At 43.3% G+C, this 24,489-nt stretch overlaps 1 protein-coding gene across 2 annotated transcripts in view; it reads right to left on the bottom strand.

The window, feature by feature from the left end:
* Nucleotides 1-2,497: 2,497 nt before the first annotated feature.
* The window catches only part of TDP1 (tyrosyl-DNA phosphodiesterase 1), an 85,917-nt gene continuing 63,925 nt past the window's right edge, over nucleotides 2,498-24,489 (bottom strand). For both annotated transcript variants that reach the window (XM_037984378.2, XM_037984379.2), the window contains exons 15-16: nucleotides 12,955-13,063; nucleotides 2,498-2,771 (exon numbers count right to left, since the gene is read on the bottom strand). In XM_037984378.2, coding sequence (XP_037840306.2) covers nucleotides 2,698-2,771; nucleotides 12,955-13,063 — 183 coding nt within the window. In that variant the 3' untranslated portion in view covers nucleotides 2,498-2,697. The remainder of the gene's footprint in view (nucleotides 2,772-12,954; nucleotides 13,064-24,489) is intronic.

Here is a 24,489-nt window from a genome sequence, read left to right as displayed (position 1 = left end):
CTGGGAGGGCCCATCTGGAAATGGAGACTCAGCAAGGCCGGCTGGTGCTGAGTTCAGAAAGTCAAAGCAAGCATTCAGAAACTTCCATAGCAATTGACAGTGTTGAGACAATCCAAGCACCTGACTTTATATTCTAAAAATGTTATCCACAATAGATTGGGGGAAAAAACAGTCCATCTCCTTACATATAGCCTGCCACACTGCCCAGGAGCTCTGGTTGTACAGTCCAGCAGTTAGCAGAAGAGGCTTTGGGTGCTGTCTGACCTGAGTTCAGGTGCTGCTAAAGCACATTTTCTAGAAGCATGACCTTGGACAAGCATTTTACCTTTTGAATTTCCTTCTGGAAAATACAGACAATCCTAATGACCTACCTGTAACAGTGACAGCAGCAAGCACTTGTACTATTTTCATGCTGTGCAGGTGTGGCTTAACACTTTATAGGTACTAAGTCACCAGACACATCAACCCTCTACAAAGGGTATTATTACCACCTCTTTCATTTTGTAGGTGGGGGACCATGGCACAGAGAAGTTACATAACTTGGTCTAGTCTGCACAGCCAGTAAGTGGCAGAGCTGAGATTCAAACCCTGGCCACCTGACTCCAGCTCTGAGCTCTGACCCACTTTGCCAATCCGCCTCCTTGTGCTGTTATGTGGATCAGATAAGCAATGTACCCATGTGACCCCACACAGTCATCATCTAGCTGTCAATCTGCCACCATCGTCTTGATTAGCTGGGTCCTGCTCCAGAGCAGGCCAACTGACTGCAGCTGTGATGAGGATGCCCTGCTGACTGCGAGGCTTGCCTGGCACTACCCAGAAGCCTATGCTGCCCCTGCCCCAACCTGGGTGGGACCAGTGCATGGTGAGAATCGCATTCTTTGCCACAGTCCTTCGGATGCTCGGATTTAACTGCAGGGCCAGCCCCACCATGATGTCGGCTTTCACTACCAGCCCCAGGCTCTCCCTGTTTCCTTTTATGGCTGTTGGGCTCATCTGATGTGGAGCTGGAATGTTTTCGTACATAGAGGGGAGGGTCACAAAAGGTTTAAGGCTTAGTTTTCTTACCTGCAAAATAAACTGGTTAAATTAATTCAGTAGCTTTTCAAGTTTATTTTTAAAAAGCTGAACACAGACAAATACATACAAAACCCCAGATAATATCCTTTACAGAATCCCAGTATGTAAAACAGATAAAGCAGAGCGTGTCTGTTGGAAGGTGGGAGGCCCTGCAGCCCCGTTTCCCTGCCTCCTCCTTTATCGCCACACCCCCACCGCAGCCTACAAGGTTCCTAAGGTACTTTTGGAAAATCCTAGGCCTCTGAGGAACATTTGAAATACTTTAGCAAATCTTTCAAGACTAACATTCAACTCTATCCTAAATTATAAGATAAAGAGGTTGATGACAAACTGGAAATCAGCCTCATGCAGAAGAAAACAAACAAGGTCTAAAGCACCCTAGGGAGAACGCAATGCACACAAAGCACAAAGACACTGAAGCTCTAAGCCCAGCTGGCTGTGTGGCCCTGGCGACATCCTTGACCTTCTAGGCCTTAGCTTCCTCACTGGTGAATTTAAGGCACCAAATTAAGTCACCTTTTAGGATTTTTCCCAAAATACTTGTGTGCTTTTGGATGTTTCTATGAGCTGTTTTCTCTGGAAATTTCTGGGGATAGAAGAGACACTCATTTACCCTGGGCAGGTGTTTGGGTTTAGTGGGACTAAGCAGTGAGGCAGCCAGCAGCGTGCCAGGGAGAGAGGAGAAGCCTCGTAAAGCTGAAGCTGAAAGCTATGAAAAGCTGCTATGAGGACAGTCAATACAATTCTTAGCTGCAGGGGGCTGAAACGGCACATCAGTCTCTGAGACAGATCCTACGGGCATCCCCTAGGAACACCTCCAGTGACCCCACAAGACGTACTCAGAAAGCTGAGAGAGGGCATGGGTGAAAAAGGAAATGATCACGTTCTTCCTGGGTAAAGTTCTGGTGGAATGAAGGGTGCCTTTCTGGATGGAGGGTGGAAGCACAAAGTCAATCTTCAGTTCCCAACAGCTGACAGCACCAAGAGATTCTAAGTCACTGTGAGGATAATTTTATATCTATACAGGCTGAGCATCCCTAATCTGAAAATCTGAAATGCTCCAAGATCCAAAACTTTTTGAGTGCTGACATGATGCTCCAAGTGAAAATTTCCATGCCTGACCTCATGTGATGAATCACGGTCAAAAGGCTGTCAAAACTTTGTTTCATGCATAAAATTATCTAAAATATATAAAATCACCTTTAGGTTATTGTCTCTAAGGTGTATATGAAACATAATGAATTCTGTGTTTGGATTTGGGTCCCATCCCCAAGATATCTCATTATGCATTTGCAAATATTCCAAAATTCAAAAAAATCCAAAATCTGAAGCATTTCACACAGGGGATACTCAACCAGTACATATTTTTAGCATAGAGAAGTTCACTAGTTTTCTTTCCAAAACATATAAAAGTGAATTAAGAAAATAATACTTTTTTTATTGAGAATGTTAATGTCCATTAAAAGTATAACCAACATCCATTCATCAGAGTGACCTTTGCAGATTTTGTAGGGGTACAAGTAAGACTTTAAGGGAAGTGAACATCCAGTACAAAGAAGAGATTCCATGTTTGTGGCTCAATGTCTTACACTTAAATTTCACAGTGCCTCGAGATTCTCAGGAGGGCACCCACATGTTCCCATGCGTATCCGGTGCTTTGACATAAGGAATGTTCCATATCCATGGCCGATCTGGGGGAAAAACACATTATGTAATATTTATTTGAATAGGATCATAGAAAATGCACTCACCTGATGGCATAAAAGCACTTATGTGCTTGACTTTCTAAACTGTGGTAGAATATTTTCTGAACCAAGCCCAGAATATTTTCCCCTTCAGACAACAGCTTTTAGCAAAAGTTCCTATCAGGACACTAGGGTGAGTGAACATGGGGAATGAAAAGGTTTGGCTGTGTACCCATCCAAATCTCATCTTGAATTGCAGCTCTCATAATTCCCACGTGTTGTGGGAGGGCCTTGGTGGAGGTAACTGAATCATGGGGGTGGGTCTTTCTCATGCTGTTTTCATGATAGTGAATACGTCCACACAAGATCTGATGGTGTTTTTTTTTTTTTTTTCTTTTTTTTTTTTTTTTTGAGACGGAGTCTTGCTCTGTGCCCCAGGCTGGAGTGCAGTGGCGCGATCTCGGCTCACTGCAAGCTCCGCCTCCCGGGTTTACGCCATTCTCCTGCCTCAGCCTCCCGGGTAGCTGGGACTACAGGCGCCTGCCACCACGCCCGGCTAATTTTCTTGTATTTTTAGTAGAGACGGGGTTTCACTGTGTTAGCCAGGATGGTCTCGATCTCCTGACCTCGTGATCGCCCGCCTCGGCCTCCCAAAGTGCTGGGATTACAGGCTTGAGCCACCGCGCCCAGCCCGATCTGATGGTTTTATAAAGGGGAATTCCCCTACACAAGCTCTCTCTTGCCTGCCACCATGTAAGACATGTCTTGCTTCCCCTTTGCCTTCCACCATGATTGTGAGGACTCCACAGTCATGTGGAATGACGAGTCAATTAAACCTCTTTCCTTTATAAATTACCCAGTCTCCAGTATGTCTTTATTAGCAGTGTGAGGACGGACTAATACAGGGAGGCAGTCAGAGACACAGGGGTGAATCGTGGTGCTGCCACTTACTAGCTGTGTCACATTGACAAATCACTTTAACCTAAACCCCAGGTTCCTTATCTGTACCTATGTTGTGGAGCTGTCACGAGGACTGAGAAAAATCCACATAGACATTGTATCCGGCAGACAGAAAAGGCCTAACAAAGGGCAGCAATTCGTTTCTTCTTTTAGGAAGCAGAAGAAAGCAACAGTAGTGGTTGACACAGCCACAGGTGCAGCTCTCAGCTGGTCAAATGTAACCAAGAGGCCCAGAGTCACATCTGTAAAATGTTTTTGTTCTATTGTTAGGGGTTAATAATTTATGAAACATGAAGGTCTCTGTATAAATAACTGTAGACCAAAGCTGAAGAAAGCAACACGCCTGGGTATGGTACAATGGAAAGAACACTGAGGACCATGTCAAGTCTACCTCTGTCCCTCTTAATATCCTAGGGAAGGCATATGGGTTATGGTATCAAGTTCCTCCTCTATGGAATGGGAATTAATTACGTTAGCAACTGCCAGGGATTACTGTGGAGCACAAATGAGAACATCGGTGAAAGCTCCTGTTGTAGGTGCTCAATAAATGTGAACTTTTCTTCATTTTAACTGATGTTTCAGAAATTGAAAACATTTCAACAAATCACTTTTACCACACATTGTCACTGCTAGAGTCAAACCATCTCAAAAGAACTGTAATATGGGTAGATCGTAAATACATCACAAGGATTAAAAATAACACCCCATATTATTGTCTTGGTAAGTGTTACAGAGAAACTTCAAGGGGCTGGAATGTGTATTGTAAACTGCCTCTTGGCGGGTCTGGCCTGGACCACCAAGTTAAAGTAGTGTCTCCCACTGCAAACTCGCCTCTGGGACAACCTTTCCCTTTCTCTTGAACAGAGGCAGATGGTAGGTCACAGGAAGGTCTGGCAAACAATGGTATCTGCTGCTGTCTTCTTGCAGCCTCACTGTTTGTTCAGAGCCATCATACGAACAGCAGCACCCAGCAGGATAGGTAGGAAAAAATACTAAAGATGGCAGCAAATCATCAGAACACTGTCCGTCTCTGGCTTTGGGATGGTTTGAAAGCATGAAATCAAATACTTCTTTGTTAACTAAACAAGCTTGTTAGAGAGCCATACACCTGGGTCTGTGTTGCATGTTTGTTTCCTAAGAAGTTGAGGGCCTGGCAGGGCTAACCGCTCCGACTCCCCATTGCACTCATTGGCCTCAATAAGCCCTTGCTCTCTTCCACTGGAAACGCCATCTGTGCTTGGACTTCAGTTATTTACCCATCTTTTCCTGTATGCTATTCTGTTGGGTAACATCAGCTCTGCTTCATTCCCAAGGCCAACGACACCTGATTCTTGCTATATGAGATATGAGTGCTATTAGTGCATACTGTTCAGCAATGCAGCATTTTTGATGCAAGCATTTACCACTCAGCCAGTAACTGAAAGATCACTGTTGCATTTACTCCTTTCCCTCAAAATTAGGTCATAAATGACCAAGCAAGGACCTGGTAACCACTGTTGGCAAATTCCCTGTAGCTCTGCTTTTTGAGTTTTTGGCCTTTCCAATACAAAAACTAAACTCTGCTGTTTAAACGAGTAGAATGTCTATAGTTGGCTGAAAAGCCCATCACTACCTGGAGGCAAAGCTAGAAAAATAATCATAGGAGGAGAAAAGAAGGTGGTTGTGGTTCTTTGAACTCATCACTCCTGGAAATCAGCATTAATATTCACCGGTTGAGAAGAAAACCTGCTTTAAGCAATCCTCCTAAATTGTCCCATGAGAGGACAACTTGCCTTGTAATAATTCATGCACATATTCAAAACATTTGTTGCATGCTGGCTAGGTGCCAGAGATTTGCTAGGTGCTATGGATAGAGGAGAATAAGCCACGCATGAAACCTCACAGGGCTTCTAGTCCAGTGGGGAAAACAGACAAACAGGCATGCCACAGATGTGGAGTTCTGACCTTTTCCATGTCTGTGTAGCAGTCCCCTAACCTGGCTGACATGAGAAACGCTGGGCACCCTGTTAGAGAACATTTCTCCGGGACTCATGCACAGAGATCTTGTTTCAGTAGGTCTGGGTTGTGGCCTGGCAATATGCATTTTTATCAAATTCTAAAGATGATCTTGATGCAGTCAGAGTTTGGGATTCAAGGCTACAGGGGATGGGAAGCTGGTTTTTTTCTGGACTTTAGTGGAAGAATTTAAAGGAGGGGAGGGTCATGACCAGATGTGCGTGGTAGCACTGTAGAGGATGGCTTCCAGTGGGAGGAGACCAGAACTGGGAAGGTGAACAAGCAAGCAAGGCTGGGTGAGAAAGAGGAGGCCTACATTAAGGCCATGGTTGGAAGGATGAAAATGACAGCCCGTGCGGTTTTGATCTCTTTATATACAGAGTCTCTGTCCCATCTCTCCCTGTGGTCATACTGTGTGCCTCTTCTGCCTCTTTGTTAACTCTAGAACTTAGCCTTCCACGGGGAGGTAGTACCATGTAACAGGAAAGGGGGTGTGGGCACTGGAACCAGACTGCCAGTGGGGCCTTGACCAAGTTACTCTGAGTGCCCTAGACTCCTCATCTAGAAATTGGGGACTGTACTATCGTACTTGCCTCATGGGGTTGTGAGGATACAATGAATTAACTCATGCCAAGTGCTCATATGAGTTCCTGGTAGCAAACATACTTAATGAATGCTAGCTGCTATTGCGATTACTCACCTCCCTCAATTCACAGAGGATAAGGACTGTCACCCTATGTACTATGTAGGTCTTAACAGTTTCTTTTTTTTTTGAATAATCAGATAAATCCAAGTGAAGTACAAAATCCTGTTTAGCCAGGTAATCAGGTCTTTTCTCCAACCCTCTAAGAATGGCCAGACTTACAACTCTGCTCTCACCCCCAGGCCCGAACACTCACACATACATTTTCCACTGTCATCTCTATGCGAAACTTGATGTATGACCTCCAGAAGCCACTGTCACTGTCTTTGCCTGAGCAGTCACTTTTTAATTCTTATACCAGGAATAAGTAAAGTAGGGTGTGGGGGCGGGGTGGAATGCCAAAGAGATGAACCAATTATCCTGAAAGATCCAATGCCATTTTACATTGGCCTACACTGAAATCAAGGAATGTATGAGACATGCCAGCTAGAAATGCTAAAGAAAGCTCTAAGGTGTTTTGCACTGATTTACCAAGTTAGTAGAAATGCAATTATTTGTAATTGCGGTATCAATGTTATCTGAAACCCATTAACACCTTTCTCTGTGAACTGCACATATTAATCTGTGACTATATACAGCAGTACAGAACCATCTAACTGGTGTGAGGATAAATTCAACTTGCTGAAACTCAGTACTTATTTTATTTCAAAAGAATCAATTTCAATCCTAGATTTCCTTAAGCTTCCTGATTACAAAGTAATTTTAAAAGCTGAACTCGTACTTTACTTTTAGCCCTCTGTTTGCGCTATGAAACAAAAATAGATTTTACTAAAAGAGATGGCCAAAATCATTCTAAAAAATGTTTTGGGGTACTTAATTTAAAAAAAAAAAAAGCTTCATTTCTGAAGACCTTTCAAAAACAGGTCCTTAAAAAATGAAACACATCAACAATTTTTTCTTTTTCTTTTTTTTTTGAGACAGAGTCTCACTCTATCATCCAGACTGAAGTGCAGTGGCAGGATCTCAGCTCACCGCAACCTCCACCTCCCAGGTTCAAGTGTTTCTCCTGTCTCAGCCATCCAAGTAGCTGGGATTACAGGCACGTGCCACCATGCCCAGCTAAATTCTGTATTTTTAGTACAGACAGGGTTTCACCATGTTGGCCAGGCTGGTCTTGAATTCCCAACCTCAAGTGATCTGCCCGCCTCGGCCTCCCAAAGTGCTGGGATTACAGGTGTGAGCACCACACCCGGCCATACCAACAATTTAAAGCAATATACCTTTTGTGCATTTTATTTGGAAAGGATAATCCAATCAACTTTGTTTCCCTTAGAAAAATACTTTATGATTCTGGACTCTAGCAATAATTCTAACAGGTTTAGACTAAAGTTTATTCTGCTACTATCTGAATGTAGGGGACTATTTAAAATTAATAAGGCAGTGGGAGAATGGTTAGACCATTTAGGAACCGATGGTTTTAAAACCTTTTGGAGGATTATGCATATTATGTATGTGCTAAATCTACATTATGCATACCTCATGTGCCAAACAGCTTTTAAGGACCTCTTCTATTAAACAACTACATTTACAGTTTATTAATTTAGTTTCAGTCACTTAAATTTTTAAAGTTTTGAAATTATACTTGTTAGCAATTATGTACACCCTGGTAAACACCAATTTAACTAATCAATCAAAGTTAACATCACCAGTAATTAGACAGATCAATAGGATGTGTCTCCTGATATGATGCACCAGGAAGAACACATTACTTCTTTGGTATTCTTGGTAAAAGTGCATAACCTAGGTCTAATTTTAAAGAAACGGTGAGTGGAAAACCCAAAGTAGAATGTTCCTCAGAGTTTATAAAATAACTGGTCCATGCTATGCAATGTGTTGATGTCATGAAACAAAAAATTGTGGAACTGTTCCAAATTAATGGAGACTAAAGAGACATAATAACTCAATAACTTTCTCTTTTGCTATAAAGGATATTATTGAGGAAACTGATGAAATGTGAATAGTTTTGAATCAATGTTAACTGCTGATATTGATCACTGTACTGTAGTTATGTAAGATAATGCCTTTCTTTTAGGAAATATACAATGAAAGTATTTAGGGATAAAATGACATCACGTTTGCTACTCTCAAATAGATCAGAAAAGTTAATATGAGAGAGGATGTAAATGTGATAAAATATTGACATTCGGAGAACTTGGGTAAAGAGTATATGGGAATTCTTTGTACTCTTCTTGTAACTGTTCTGTAAATTTGGAATTATGCCAAAAATTTGAAAGAAAAAATACTATATAAGAACTCATATGTGTATTTTTAAAAAATAATGAAAATGAAACAACCTCCTTAATAGACTATAACTAACACCTCTGAAGCTTTGCATGTTCAATTACTACTTAAAGGAGTCATACAATTTATTAAGTCCAAATAAGATAGGCTTTATTTCACCCTTAGCTCATTACTTTCTCACCCTTTACTGTCTCAATAGCATATAAGATAACAAAGTGAATAGAAGCTAAGAAGGGAGTGCAAAGCAGATGCCCTTGGAAGAAAGGTTAAGATTACACACTGATCTATTTTGCTTCCTCTTCAAAATCAAGGTCACACAGCAAGTGGGACATATGGAAATAATTTGTGTTAGATTTTAAAAGGTGGTGATTTTGCTTTATAAAAGCCTTCTTTGGGCCAGGTGTGGTGGCTCTCACTTGTAATCTTAACACTCTGGGAGGCTGAGGCACGAGGACTACTTGAGCCTAGGAGTTCAAGACCAGCCTGGGCAACACAGTGAGACCCCCCCATCTCTACAAAACATTTTTAAAAAATTAGCTGGGCATGATGGCACACACTGTAATGCCAGCTACTCAGGAGGCTGAAGTGGGAGTATCACTCAAGCCCAGCAGTGTGAGGCTGTAGTGAGCTGAGACCATGCCACTGCACTCCAGGCTAGGTGACAGAGTGAGACACTATCTTAAAAAAAAAAAAAAAAAAAAAAAAAGGACTTCTTTTAAAATGACTGCTATTAGTAAAATGGGTTTGGTTAAGTATGATTTTTCAGAAGAGGAATGTAAGTTTGATGAGAGTAAGGATTTGTGCCTGTCTTGTTTGCCAACATATTCCAAGTACCTAGATGGTGTCTGCACACAACAGGCTCTCAATAGAGATCTGTGGAGAGAATGAATAAACAGCAACTACTGCACCAAGCAAGGTATACTGGTAGCTGAGTCTTAGTTTTTGCTTTCCTTTGATCATTTTCTTGGTTTCAAGATACCTGGTAGCCTCTTGCATTGAGCTTTACTTCATTCACAGCAGTATATTCCTTTGCTAAGCTTTTTGTACAGTCTTCTGTCTTTAAAAAAAACCACTGACAAGATCTTGGAGGTGTTACAATGGCTTGAAGATCACTTTTTTAAATGAAGTGCTTTTCAAATGTGCTTAACCACTCACTTATTCAATCTTGGTAAATGCCTTTCTATAGTCCATACGGCTCCCCAGGAATGTTGGCTATATATGAACTGGTGATACTGAATTACTAATATTGTCCTACATGCAACTGAGGCAGTGTAGAAGACAAAACAGTACCAATATTAAATAAAATGCTCCAGTCTCTCTTGTATGTATCTATTTTTTAAAAAAAATTATTATTTTAGCTTAAGCATACCCTGAGATTATATGTACCTTTCAAAGGAAATGCTAAAGAAACAAACAAACAAAACTCATTTAAACACTGGAAAGCATTCTGCTTGCTGGCCAAATAAAAGATTTATCATTCCATGGTCTAAGACACTATAGCTAGTTGTAAACTTCTAAGTTCCTGGGAATGCTTACTTTACTGGAAGGAAAGGGACCTTGGAACATTTTTAAGGCTCTTCTAGCGCTTCCATTTTTGCCTTCTTAGTCCTTTGAAGATTAGGACTAAAGAAATGAAGGCGGTAGAATCCAGTCAGGGTGCAGGGTTGGAGGTGGGAAGTGCAGGGCCCAAGGCCAGACCCCAGCAGATAAAGCCTAATCAGTCAGTCCCCACTTCCAATAGGGAGGAGGAGAACTTGGGTTTAAAAAAAAGAAAAAGAAAAGGAAGAAAAGGAACCTGAAGAACAGATAAGGGGAGAAAAAGACAAAAGTAGCATGAAGCCAAAAGAGGGAAGAAGAGGTAGACAGGTTTAGGGACAGACTTGCACAAGCTTTAGATATTTAAAAATCACCAGCTCACCACGGAAAAGGGGAGGGAATTCGCACTAATTCAACATCTACTGTTGCCAGGAACTGAACTTTGCATTTTAATAACAATTACAATAAAAGCAGCTAATGTTTATTGACTGCTAGCTCTGAGATAAGTACTTTATAGATAATCTCAGTTAATCTTTTCAATAACCCTATAAGGTAGGTACTCATAGTTCCTCATTGTGTAGACAGAGATACTAAAACCTAGAGAAAGTAACTAAATGTCCAAGTCTATTTAGCAAGTTGTGGAGTTGGCACATAAACATGGCCTGATTTTAAAGCAGGCTTTTCCTGTTTTTTTTTTTTTTTTGTTTGTTTGTTTTTTTTTTGGTGGCAGGTAAGGTGCTGACAGACTGCTTTAAATTCTGAAAAGAATCCTGATAGTCTTGCTACGGAAAACGAAATATGCATGAATACACAACAAATTTGGAGGACTCAACAGAAAGGCTATAGGGAATTTCCACACTTTAGAAAGAAGAAAAAGAATGCCTCCTGAAACTTAGTATCAAACTATTGATTAGAGAAATACAAAGTTACCAGTAAGAGGCAGGACGGCACACTGAACAGCATGAGATAGGATTAACTTTGTTAGATGTGTCAACACAATCTAAGAAAGGGCTCATCAGACAGAGGAGGCTTGGTTCACCATGAAAGCTGAGAATGGTTAGTGGGTGGGGAAGTTGTGAGATCCCATGAAACATTGTTGAGGGAACAGAGGAACCTACTGGGCAAGGCCGAGCTTGGTAAGAACTGGAGATTTTGGGGTATCAATGACTGATGTCATTAAAATTTGCCAATTGAAAAAAAATCTTTTCTCTGTTCAGATTTAACACTGGCTCAGAAACCTGCAGATTATAATTTGGTTACTCATGTAGGCCTCTCCTTTCCAGTGGAGAATATGCTGATTTGGTGATGTAATTTGCCATTTTAAATTAAGTGTGTCTTGATTATATATCTCATCCTGTCTGAGTTTGCTAAGTGTGGACCCACCTTAAAGACAGATATTCTCAGGGCTGATAAAAGCAGCAGGGCAGCCTGTGAGGCTGGGATACATGCAGGCCGGACATAGGTGGGTACACTGATGCCAGCCTGCCTTCCTCTGAGGACATCTGAACCTTCTGCAGCTATTCCTATTGTGCTTCTACTGTGAAAGATACTTGGTGACTGCCCTTAAGATTCAATGCATGCAGTTTTCAAAGTGTGGCCCCTGGGGACCTCCCTTTTAAGGGTTTGTGAGCGTGCTGGTTGGGAGGGTCTGTGAAGTCAACATTATTTTCATTGTAGTATTAAGCCATCATTTGTTGTTTTCACTTTCATTTTTACACAGGTATAGAGAGGTTATATCATGTGATATCACAACACCCTCAAAGAGAGCACAGCAATGAGAATTCAGGTGTCACCTTTTAAGATGCACATAAAGAGGCTTGCAAAAACATAAAATACCACTTTCCTTGCTATTTTCTTCTTTTTGGAAATTGTCATAAGAACTTTATTTTTTCCTTAGAGTTGAGGTCTTGCCTTGTCACTCAGGCTGGAGTGCAGTGGCTCAATCATAGCTCACTGCAGCCTCAAACTCCTGGGCTCAAGTGATTCTTCAACCTTAGCCATCCAAGTAGCTGGGACTACAGGCATGATCCACCACATCCGGCTATTTAAAACAATTTTTTTTTTTTTTACATACTGGGTCTCACTATGTTGGGCAAGGTGGCCTCGAGCTCCTGGCCTCAAGTAATATTCCTGCCTCGGCCTCCAAAGGTGCTGGGATTACAGGTGTGGGCCACCGGGCCTGGCATAAATGTATGTTACAATAGGTTTATTATTGTTACATTTCTTGGTTTTAATTTCTAATAGTTAGGCTTAATGACCTTTTGACCTTTATGATGGTGTGAAAGTGATATGCATTCAGTAGAAACAGTACTTTAGTACAGTCTTCAATAAATTCCATGAGATAGTCAACAATTTATTATAAAACAGTCTTTGTATTATTTTGCCCAAGTGTAGACTAATTTAAGTGGTCTGAGCATGTTTAAGGTAGGCTAGACTAAGCTATGATGCTCAGTAGGTTTGGTGCATTAAATGCACTTTTGACTTATGATATTTTCAATTTATGAGGGGTTTATCAGCATGTAGCCCCACTGTAAATCAGGAAGGATCTGTATAGTAATTATAGGAGTACAAAGGGATTCCAAGACTAACTAGTGGCTACACGGCCCCAGACAGGCTGGCACAAGTCTCTCTGCAAACCTGAGCTTCCAGAGGGTTCCATGAGCCCGGATCCCACTGAGACCAAAGGCTTCTCCTGGGCTCTGTTTGTTTTTCTTATGCATATCCACCCATGGTTTTCCTTTATCTGTGTCTCACCTTTACTTCCATACAGTTCTGGAGGCAAATCATATGGCACAGGAAAGGTGGCCATTGGCTCCTGGCTGCCAGCGAAGAACTTCTGTTTCACTTTGAAATTGTCTAGACCCTGCAGACACACAGAAGAAATCTATGATTGCACCTCATTTTCTGGATTAAAAAAAAAAAAAAAAAAAAAACCCAGAACGCCCCAAGAAGCAATAATATCTTTATGGTACCTAAATAAAGTTCAAATTATTTTGGAGCTATTTTCAATGTTCATAGGCAAATATATTTACAACCCCCCTGCCTCAAATTATTATTTTTTTTCTAAACATAACAGCTTTAATTTTCAGGAATTAAGTTACAGCAAAGTTTGCAGAAGTTTAACAAAGGATGCAAAGAAAAAAGAGAGACAATTTTGGATATGATAGCCCATTTCAACCAAACATTATGTACAGTTTGCAGAGAGTTTGTAGAACTCACTGTATAAAAATACCTCAAAATACTTCCAACATTGCTATAGTAACAGGCTGCCTGGAGTAAGAAGAAATAAAAGCTGCTTTCATGTATAATGAAAGTGTTCCAATATAATGTGACAGAAGTATAAAAATGAAAATTCTTTAAGACCTATCAAAATGGAAGGTTTATTCCAAGAACTCTAGAATAGGGTATTAATTTTAGATCTTAATCAGGGTGGAAGTGGAGGTTCTATATCTAGGCTGATGTTCACACTGCCACTTCCTTCCAACACAGGGCCTGCCGCAGTGCAGGTGCTTACCGCATGACCGATGTGCCCCCTTGTGCTTCCATACATTGACCATCTCCTGCCCCTTTGTGGATTATCCTGGCATTCTGCTTGTCTGTCTGTCTCTCATTCCTTCTGTCCACCCTTCCACACACATATCCACCCTTCAAATCCTCAATACGCACATACCCAACAGTGCTGATGTCTTAGGAACCCATAAAAAGAACAAAGACTGAGGTTCTTAGTCCCTGTAACTGTGCAACTTAGCAAGTGGAGGCTGGTCATGGGTGGTGTCAGAGAACACGGGGAGGTCCATGTTGACTGGGCTTCAGAAAATCTGGGTTCTAGCCTTTCCTCTGGCATTTACTAAGCTGAGTAAATGGCTGATGTCTGCACATTCGTTCATTTGACACTTTATTTCTCGAGTCCCTCTTCTGGGTCAGGCATGGTGCCAGGCACTGAGTGTGTAAGAGTTAACATAAACATCAACATCCTTGTCCTCATGGAGTATACAGTCTGATAGAGGGACATCAAATACATCTGTAAAAGTAAAATAAAAATTACTATTTGTGTTAAGTGCTGCTAAGAAAATCAAAGGAGTGCCATAAGAGACTAGCAGGCCTATTTTAGACTCGGCAGCAGGGGGTGATCAGTGGAAGACTCTCTGAAAAAAGCAACACCTTTATTAAACTCTGAAAGATGAGTAGAGCTTGGCCGGAGTGGAAAGAATTATGTTGCAGGTGGAGGGAATAGCATCTGCAAAGGCCCAGAGGTGGCAAAGAGCCTGGCAAGTCCCAGGGACTAAAACAGATGTTCAGTGGGACAGCTGGCCACTTTTATTAGGTTTCTTTTTTTTTTTGGAGACAGTCTCATTTGTCACCCAGGCTGGAGTGCAGTGGTGTGATCCCGGCTCACTGCAGCCTCTGTCGCCCAGGTTCAAGCAGTTCTCATGCCTCAGCCTCCTGAGTAACTGGGATTACAGGCGTGTGCCACCATGCCTGGTGGATTTTTGTATTTTTAGTGGAGATGCGGTTTCACCATATTGTTCAGGCTGGTCTTGAACTCCTGGCCTCAAGTGATCCACCCACCTCAGGCTCTTAAAGTGCTGGGATTACAGGTGTGAGCCACTGCACCTGGCCTAGGTTTCAATTTCTGTGTTTGTAAAAGTGGGATAGGCTGGATGTGGTGGCTCATGCCTGTAATCCCAGCACTTTGGGAGGTCGAGGCAGGCAGATCACTTGAGGTCAGGAGTTCAAGACCAGCCTGGACAACATGGTGAAACCCCATCTCTAAAAAAAAAAAAAAAAAAAAAAAAAAAAATTAACCAGGAGTTGGTGGTGTGTGCCTATAATCTCAGTTATTTGGGAGGCTGAGGCAGGAGAATAGCTTGAACCCAGAAGGCAGAGGCTGCAGTGAGCCAAAATCACGCCACTGCACTCCAGGATGGGTGACAAAGTGACACTCTACCTCAGATAAAAAACAACAACAAAAAGTAAAAGTGGGATAATCAAGCTTCTGGAGACATTACCATTTTTAACTTTAGCACCTAGCACAAAGTCCTGGTGCACAGTAGGTGTTCAAGAAATACTGATCTGTAGAAATGGGACTAAAGTTCCTTTCCTGCTTATTTTATAAGCTTCTGCACAAGAGCAAATGGCACAACCTGTGTGAAAGCGTTTTGTGCATGTCAAGACTTACAGAAAGGTATGGGTTACAGCACTGATGAAGATGGTGACCAGTAATACAGTGAAAGGCAGGAGGTGGCAAACTCTACACAAAATAGGAAGAAATGCCCTTCTTCCAGTCATTTTCCTTATCCAAGAAGGATAAGGAAAGGCTTTGTAGAGGATATTTTAGCTAGGGCTTGAAAAATTGGTGTAATTTTAATAAACAGAGAGATGATGGGAAGAATACCAAGCATGAGAACAGGATAATCAAAGGCAGGGTCGGCAAAGCACAAAGTAGGCACGTCCCAGGAGGGCAAGGGCCCTGACACAGAGGAAAGGGACAGGGAAGACATGGAGGGCGGGCAGGCCAGCTCAGCAGCACCTGCCCCCAGGTGTCCCTGCTCACATGTCACCTTTGACACACTCTGGATCTGAGGAAGCCCTTAATTATCTCTTGCTTTTGCAGACTGCTTACTTGCTGTGTGGCTCTAAGCAAGTTACTTAGCCTTTCTGGCCTTGGTTTCCTCGTTTACGAAATGAAGATGATATGAGCACCTAACTCATAGGGCTACTGTGAAGATATATAAATTATTTAACAATGACTGGCCCATGGTACATATTCCAGGAAACAAATGAGTATAATTGTAAGTATTTTCAGAGCAATTCTCTGTGATGTAATCACTCCTATTTTACAGAGGAGGAAACATATTTGGAGGTTAAATAGTTGCCCAAGGCCACACAGCTATTAAAAGTGGCAAGGCTGGGCACAATGGCTGACACCTGTAATCCCAGCAGTTTGTGAGGCCGAGGCGGGTGGATCACCTGAGGTCAGGAGTTCGAGACCACCCTGGCCAACATGGTGAAACCCTGTCTCTATTAAAAATACAAAAATTAGCCAGGCATGGAGGACTATGCCTGTAATCCCAGCTACTTGGGAGGCTGAGACAGGAGAATCGCTGGAACCCAGGAGGCGGAGGTTGCAGTAAGCTGAGATCACGCCACTGTACTCCAGCCTGGGTGACAGTGACAAAACTCTGCCCTCCCCCCAACCCAAAAAAAAAAAAAAAAAAAAAACAAAAAAAACACAAAACTCTGCCCTCCCCCCAACCCAAAAAAAAAAAAAAACAAAAAAAAACACAAAAAACCTGGGCACAGTGGCTCATGCCTGTAATCCCAGCAGTTTGTGAGGCCGAGGTGGGCGGATCACCTGAGGTCAGGAGTTTGAGACCAGCCTGGCCAACATGGAGAAACCCTGTCTCTACTAAAAATACAAAAAATTAGCCAGGTGTGGTGGTGCGCATCTGTAATCCCACCTACTTGGGAGGCGGAGGCAGGAGAATTGCTTGAACCCGGAAGGCAGAGGTTGCAGTGAGCCGGGATGGCACCACTGCACTCCAGCCTGGGTGACAAAGCGAGACTCTGTCCCAAAAAAAAAAAAAAAAAAGTTGGCAGGGCTGGATATCATACCGTGTCTTTCTGATTCTTGGTCTTATATTCCTTCCACCAAGCAAACGAATGGTCTCACATTCACCACCAGGAACTGTGACAAAGGAAGAATTCCTTGAAAATTTAAGACAGGCAGGGTCAAGATGAGCCAAATTCTAGAAACCCTGGTGTTTGGACATTTTAAAAAATAAAGAGGCCAGTGGTTGGGAAGTGATACCAAGTTAATGATTATTAAATACTTTTTTGGAGTTTCAGGTAAAATATGACTTCTCTCTTATTTAGCTCCTATTAGTACTGATATTTTCAAATGTATCATGGCCACAGGTTATGGCTCTTTATAGCCTGGGCCCAGATCTGAGGCTGTGTGCTCAACCCATGATTCCATTTTGTGATATCTGACTTCAGACGTGAGAAGGTTTGAACTCTCCCTTTCTGACAGAAACCAATATGCTTTTATTTTGAATGCCATTTATGATCCAAATTCTAGGTTATTACAAAAAAGTACTACTTTTCCCCTTCAATCTGAATGTCAAATAATTTGAGGCTGTCCTCTAATGATCATTATTTCTATATCACAGTGGTATCACTTGGCATTTTGCGAAACAGAGGAAGGCACCCTCCCAGGCATAGATACTTAGAAGACAGTTAAGACAATAAGTTTATAAAACACCAGGTGAGAGGGTGGACATATATCACATATAAGAAATTGCTGGCTTTTCCTTTCTTCAGCTTTGGGAGTGAAAGAGCTGATTATCGCTGTGATGATTTATGTTTAGCAGCTTAGCTCAATCATGGGGAACAGGAGGCATGCTTCAGTTTCAGTTAGAGATGTAATTTATGTTTTTATCTGCATCTATCCGAGTAGCAACCTCAAGTGGTAAAACCCTACACAAGGCATCAGGCTTTCCTGGATAAAACAGTGACAGCAGTTGAACTTCCCAGAAGGGGCACACTTAGTCAAAGATCAACTAATTGGCAAGGAAATAAATTACAGGAAGGTGGTGGCATCTTTCCTGCAAGACATGATCACGACTGAAAGCGCTTCCTGCTAGGGGCTTAGGAAAAGCTTTGTGGAGAAGTGTAAACCTAAAGGGATTTTGAAGGATGGGTTTTTGATAAGCAAAGGGGCTGTTTGTGTGGGGCTGGGGGAATGCAGTTCAGAAGGAAAGAAAAGAGTGCAACATCATCACAGAAGTGACATCAAGATTCTAATTGACCGAAAACCCACGGAGTATCAGCCCCTGCTTTCAATCTTCTGTTGAACTGTGTGGCTTATATGCGATTGCTGCTACCGCTAATATCAACTGCAACCTTTACTGAGCACTTGGTAAGTACCAGGCACTGCTGTAAACACTTAGTAGGTTATAACTCTTGATCTCACATGAGATCCTATGAGTTACATTGTTTCCCTTGTACAAGGAGAAAAAGGGGCCTACAGAAGTAGAGTAAGGGGGCCAAGTCTAAGACAGCTTGTAAGCAGGATCCCAGCTCCTCTCTGTCTCACTTCAAAGTTCATTCTCTTTCTCTCATTTTGGCTCCTAGAGATCTGAGGTCCCTAAGGGATCTGTTCAATGTGTTCTCCCATATTCTCTTACCAAGTTACTTCAGAGTTTCTGAGGCAAAGAGCAGTAGAGCCCAGGATCACACCACTAGTAAAAAGGGGCCATTGCTGCTACAGCCTACGTGCCTTAATGTGCTAACAAATACTTGTGGGTGGCTACAGCCTGCGGGACATGCTGTTCCAGCTCACAGTGGACCTTGATGTCACACAAAGGAGTCCGGACATCATCTCGTGGGCCAAAGACTGCCGCTGAGGATTCAGGGGCAGAGGAACACAGACATTGACATGTGGGTAGAAACCCAGCAGTAGGCTGAAATGGGGAAAACAGGCAGAGAAGGGTCCGCTCATCCAGGGGAGAGAGAAGGTGACGACCAGTAGGAACAGGCAGAGAAGTTCTTGCTAGGGCAGATGGTATAGGATGTGGACAGGTGAGAGGAAGGAGTAGAACGCAAGAGCTGTGGCTTTATTTGCTGGATGCGAGAATATCAGTGGGTACCAAGATACGCCATGTCAAATTGCTGCCCCTCTGTGGCCTCCTGGGAAACCCTGGGGGCCCACAACAGACGGGCTGGGCCCAAGGCAGGTAGGCAGGGCTGGTGTTGGAGGGAAGACAAAGAGAGGGTGAAGGTGGTGGCTCTTGTAAACTGTATTAGTTCTTCCAGCCAGAGTCACATCATAAGAGTGCATGTACTTGTGGCACACACGGTGTTCACAATGAAGAAGTTTAAACAGAACAGAGAAAAGAGAAAGTAAAGACTTGACTTTTTGGAACCCACTAGCACAGGACCAAGTGACACTGGGGCTCAGAAGAGGCTGAGATCAGCACAGGGACACCTGGGCTACCTTCATCCGGAAGGAAGCAGTATTGGACCCTGATCCAGGCTTCTCAGAAGCCTATGTGCAATATTATTCCCAGAGGCAGGAGGAATTCTAGCCACAGTGCGCTAGACAGGCCCAAGTCCAGGGCCTACTCAGTGCCTGACAGAGTATGTGTTCAATAAACACCAAAGGAATGAGGTCCAAAGAGAGAAGTACTTGTACCTCCCTGATACATGCTCAGAGGCCTTCGGGTTTGGAATACAGCTACTGACCTTTGAAATAATCACAGCTTTCCTATATTGAGACTTTCTGAACCGTAGTCTAATTTAAAAGTTAAATACACTTAATGGGACAACCCAGAAAACATTATATAATTGATAAATTGATTTTAGACCTGAAAAGAATAAAGTCTTTGATTTAAATTAACGAAGTTTTGTTAAGCAACTACTATATACCAAGCATCACTAAGTGTTGGACATACAAAGTCAAATGTACCTTGACGTGACTCTCCAAAGCTCTTGAAAGTGTTCTTAGTCAAAGGGGAAGCTACTGACAACATACTGTACAAGTAAGGTTGCTCTTAAAAGGATGTATTTCCAGATTTATTCACTTAAAAGAACAAGAAAAAAATAGGAACACGTGGTACCAGGGACTTACAGCCTACAGATCAATCCCAGGGTTCAAATGGCATCTTTATCATGAATGGGAAACGCTGGTTCTCCACCTGCTGTATTTTTAGTTCACAGTAGTGTCACATCACATGGCAACTTGGTTCCAGAGTGACAGGCCCTAATCATGGCTGTGGGGAAGTGGAGAACTGCAGGATTCCTTTTCTAGGTGAGGCCTCTGCAGTGTGTGACACTGTGCCATTCTGGGCACTAAGCTTGACTATCGGCAACAATGGCTCCAAATGAGTCTCCCAGAACAGAGCAAGTGACATGGCCTACTGGCAAAGGACAAAAGTGGCAACTCTGGCTGCTGATAACTCAGACACGTGGGTGATGCGGACACAGAGTTCTACCAAGAGATATGAAGGAGGGCTGATCTCAAGGAAGTAAATTTTGGATGATGTCCAGTCTGAAGGATGTCTAAAAAATTCTGTATTAAGTAAGTCTATTTCGCAAACATGAAGCCAAAAACACTAAAAGGTATGTCTTGCTGGTACTGAACAGGGAAACCTAAAAAAAGATATTAACGCCTGGCCTCATTTTATGATAAACTGCATTCTTGTCAGTAAACATTTTAGGATTATGATACAGAAATCTTTTTTTATTTTTATCATTTTTTATTATTATTATACTTTAAGTTCTAGGGTACATGTGCACAAAGTGCAGGTTTGTTACATATGTATACATGTGCCATGTTGGTGTGCTGCACCCATTAACTGGTCGTTTACATTAGGTATATCTCCTAATGCTATCCCTCCCCGTCCCCCAACCCCACAACAGGCCCCACTGTGTGATGTTCCCCACCCTGTATCCAAGTGTTCTCATTGTTCAATTCTGACCTATGAGTGAGAACATGTGGTGTTTGGTTTTCTGTCCTTGCGATAGTTTGCTCAGAAGATACAGAAATCTTTAAGATATTTATTAAGTTAATTTATAGGAATTGGCATTTGTAAGTACTGCAGTGGACTCCTAAGTGTATGTGTATTTTAATTTCAAGACAGCTACAGATGAGCTATTCCATATTGCAAATTGCTTTACAACACAATTTGTGAACAGATTTAAGCACCTACTGCACACAATACCCACTGGACCAAAATCACAGTCTCCATACTGTTTCACACACTTCTCACATTGTTCGGTATGGGTCAACTTAAAGGAAACAACTTCAACTAACAGACACTTAGGAAAAGCCTCCCACATGACCCATTCAGCTCACTCTGGTCCAGAAGACACGAGTCGGTGGTCACAATGCAAAGTGGGATATGTGCTGAGCCCCAGCTTCTAGAAAGTTGTGGATGCAGAGGAGGGGTGCCTGGAGTGAATACAGGTGCAGCAGGCAGAGGTGGGGTGTAAAGGTGTCATTCTCAGTACAGATTATGGCTGGCTAGCAGGGTGGATCTGGCTTGTAGTGAGAGCCATGAGTTCTGCACAGCAGAAACAGTAAGTACCAGGAATGAGACGTTAGGAGTCGGAGCACGAAGGGCAAAAGCAGCCCCACTAAGGAGCCTGGATTCTGCCTTACAGGATCTCCAGCAGGTAACATAACCAGATCTGTGGTCTACAAGGCCCATTCCCACAGCATGGGTGTGGCCCAGGGAGGTGAAGTGGGGGCCATGGCAGTAACAGCTGACTCGCCCAACATGTGATGTTGCGGGGGTGGTTCAGAGGGAACAAATTATCAAGCAGCATTAAGGAGTGAGAAATGACAACATCTTTTGGGAGGCTGAGAAGGATCACTTGAGCCCAGCAGTTCAAGACCAGTCTGAGCAACATGGCAAAAGAGAAAAATTAACAAGTCAGCTGGGCGTAGTGGCACACAGTTTAGGTCCCAGCTACTCAGGAGGCTAAAGTGAGAGGACTGCTTGAGCCTGGGAGGTCGAGACTGCAGTGAGCTATGATGGCACCACTGTACTCCAGCCTGGGCAACTGGGCAAGAGTCTGTCTTAAAGAAAAAAAAAAAAAAAAAAGAAAAGACATGCCAAGAGAGTGAGGTGAATGGTAACAGTGACTCATTAATAATCAGGTTTGTTCAATAGTGTGGCTTACGTGGCTAAGATGATGATTTTGATAATACATGCAATGTGCTATATCCTCGAGTACATTTTAAATAGTATAAATCATAATCCTAATTTCAGAATTATATTTTATAAGATTCAAATTCTCTGAAAACTGGCCTGAGACCACTAGCCCTGCTTAAAAAAATGATGCCTTTCTACTATCCACGTGGAACCAGGCCAGTGGTGTGTTCTGTTCTCCGGTCTCCTTCAGATTGGAATTCCAGCCTCTCACACCCACGCCCCATCCCCATTCCAGGCACACAGAACTGTTGGCTCTTTCCCACACGCAGCCTGCACTATTATCTCTGTCTGGAAGCCTCCTCTTCCCTGACAGCAGGTTAAGCTCATACTCCTTTCTCAAGAGTGAGATCGAATGCCATCTCCTTAACAAAGCCTTTCCTAAGCCCCCCAGGCAGACTACATGGTCCCTCTTCTCAGAGCCCCTGTATTTTGAATGCCCCACACCCTACTTCTTGTCACATATTGTAATCACCGGTGTCTGTTTCCTCAACTTATCCATGCGTTTCCCGAGAACGAAGCCTCCACCTCATCCTTTATTCTCTCTGCAGGGGCCTGGAAGACAGCAGGCACAGGGTGTGTGTGGGACTGAAGTGAACGTGAAGGAGGGCAGTCCCAGGCCACAGGAACATTCAGGTAGGAGCCTGGGGTATGTTTTGAGGGAACTGTCGAGCTGTTCCATTGGACAGCCTCTCTTTCACAAGCTAAGTGTCTCATTCCTGTGCACGTATAAACTCAGCGAAATGACAAACTACCTCATAGCACAAATCCCTGGGTCATCCTCAAGGTCAAAACCATCAATGTTAATTTTGTGAAGGCCGAGCAAAGGTCTACTTTTTTTCCAGAAGCTTCACATGTCAGTAGACAACATAGATGTTGTGATACAGGCACTTAAAGTCTCCTGTATCAAAAAAACCCAACCCTTTTCACAGACTGACGAGACGCACATCAACTCACTTATGGGTGAAACCCCCTGGTAGTATCTACCCGTCAGGGTGACTTCCTCGCCCACATCCATCCTCCCTTCTCTGGAAACAGGCTCATTCTCTGGGGACGGAGCTGGGAGAGTCCTGAGTCATGGAGGGCAGATCTAGGCCTGAGGTGTCACTGGGAGGTGGAATGGCCAGCACTGGGCTGCACAGTCATGCTAGCTGCAGTAACCTAGGGAGAAGGGCTGCTGCTGAGTCCCCTAAGAGGGCCTGGCCCTGTCACCTCCAAGTCTCAGCTGCTCAGCAACTCCTCTGATCCCGTGACATCCATCCCAGCATCTTTTCAGTAAACCCCTTTCATCTGTGGGCTTCTGTGGGCACAAATTGGTTTCTGTAACACACAACAAAGTCCTCTGGCTCTGCTCACTCAGGTAGGCACCTCCCTCAGGTCTCAGCCCCCGGCTCTCACCCAGGAAGGATGTCTCTGTCTCATTGCTTAGGTGTATCAGGTGGCCATCTGACTCTATGACCACCCTGGCCAACTAGCCTATGAGCTCCCTGGGAGGGGAAGGGTAAAGCCATTCTGTGTACCATCCACAATGCCTGATTAGAGCGCTCTGCCCAAGTCATTTGTGATTCACTGAAGGACACAGACAGCCCAACCAAAGGGACAATGGCTGATGAGAAGACAGGTATAGTGAGTGGGGCCTCACCAGGTTCATGATGGAAGCCTGCTGGAAAGCACTGTTCCAGGCTCTGTTTTTTGAGATGTGCTAACAAACTCTTGGAAAATCAGTTACAATCTTAGACTGTTAATTACATTGTCACCCTAATGGGGGCCTAGCTCTGGAATCTGTTGGCATAGTCTAGAACGGGTGAAATCTGTTTTATACTCTTGTCTGACGGTCTTTATAAATAATGTCTTAAAAAAAAAACAAAAAAAACAAAAAAAACAAAACCGGATTAGTCCAGATTGAAGTCTGAGGACAAGCACACACCAACTCCTCAGCTAAATCTTCTGGTCCAGTCAGAGTCGTCCACAATGGAGCTTTGTCATGAGTGTTTGTCATAAATTCAACTATAGCCAGTTGCAGGTGGTGGGGGGGAAGGGAAGGGAAGAACGGAGGGAAGGAGGGAGGGAGGGAAGGAGGGAAGGAAGGAAGGAGGAAAGGAAGAAGGGAAGGAGGGAGGGAAGGAAGGAAGGAAGGAAGGAAAAGGCATTAGCCATCTCATTGTGTGGGTGATTCTGAGTGTGTGCCCACAGTGACAGGAAGGGAAGAAGGGAGGAAGGAAGGGAGGGAGGGAGGGAAGAAGGGAGGAAGGAAGGGAGGGAGGGACGGAGGAAGGAAGGAAGAAGCATCAGCCATCTCATCGTGTGGGTGATTCTGTGTGTGTGTGCGCACAGTGAGTATGAGGAAGTGACATGGGAGATCTTAGTCTATGTGCCTCTTATGGTGGGAATGTCTCTCTGGGTCAAGTGTGATTCTAGCATTTAGAGATAACAGATGGCTTATACACCCCAGTCCCTATGTGCAAGCCACTCCTTCTGGTGTTTGAACACAGAAACCTCAAGTGGCTCCAGAGCTGGGAGACAAGCTGGCTGTGCTGGACATCTCGAGAGACCACTTCGACATGGTGCTTTT

The sequence above is a fragment of the Chlorocebus sabaeus genome, chromosome 24, assembly GCF_047675955.1.
Source record: "Chlorocebus sabaeus isolate Y175 chromosome 24, mChlSab1.0.hap1, whole genome shotgun sequence".
Taxonomy (NCBI): domain Eukaryota; kingdom Metazoa; phylum Chordata; class Mammalia; order Primates; family Cercopithecidae; genus Chlorocebus; species Chlorocebus sabaeus.
Note: the sequence above shows the minus strand (reverse complement) of the source record. Positions and strands in the feature narration are given on the sequence as shown.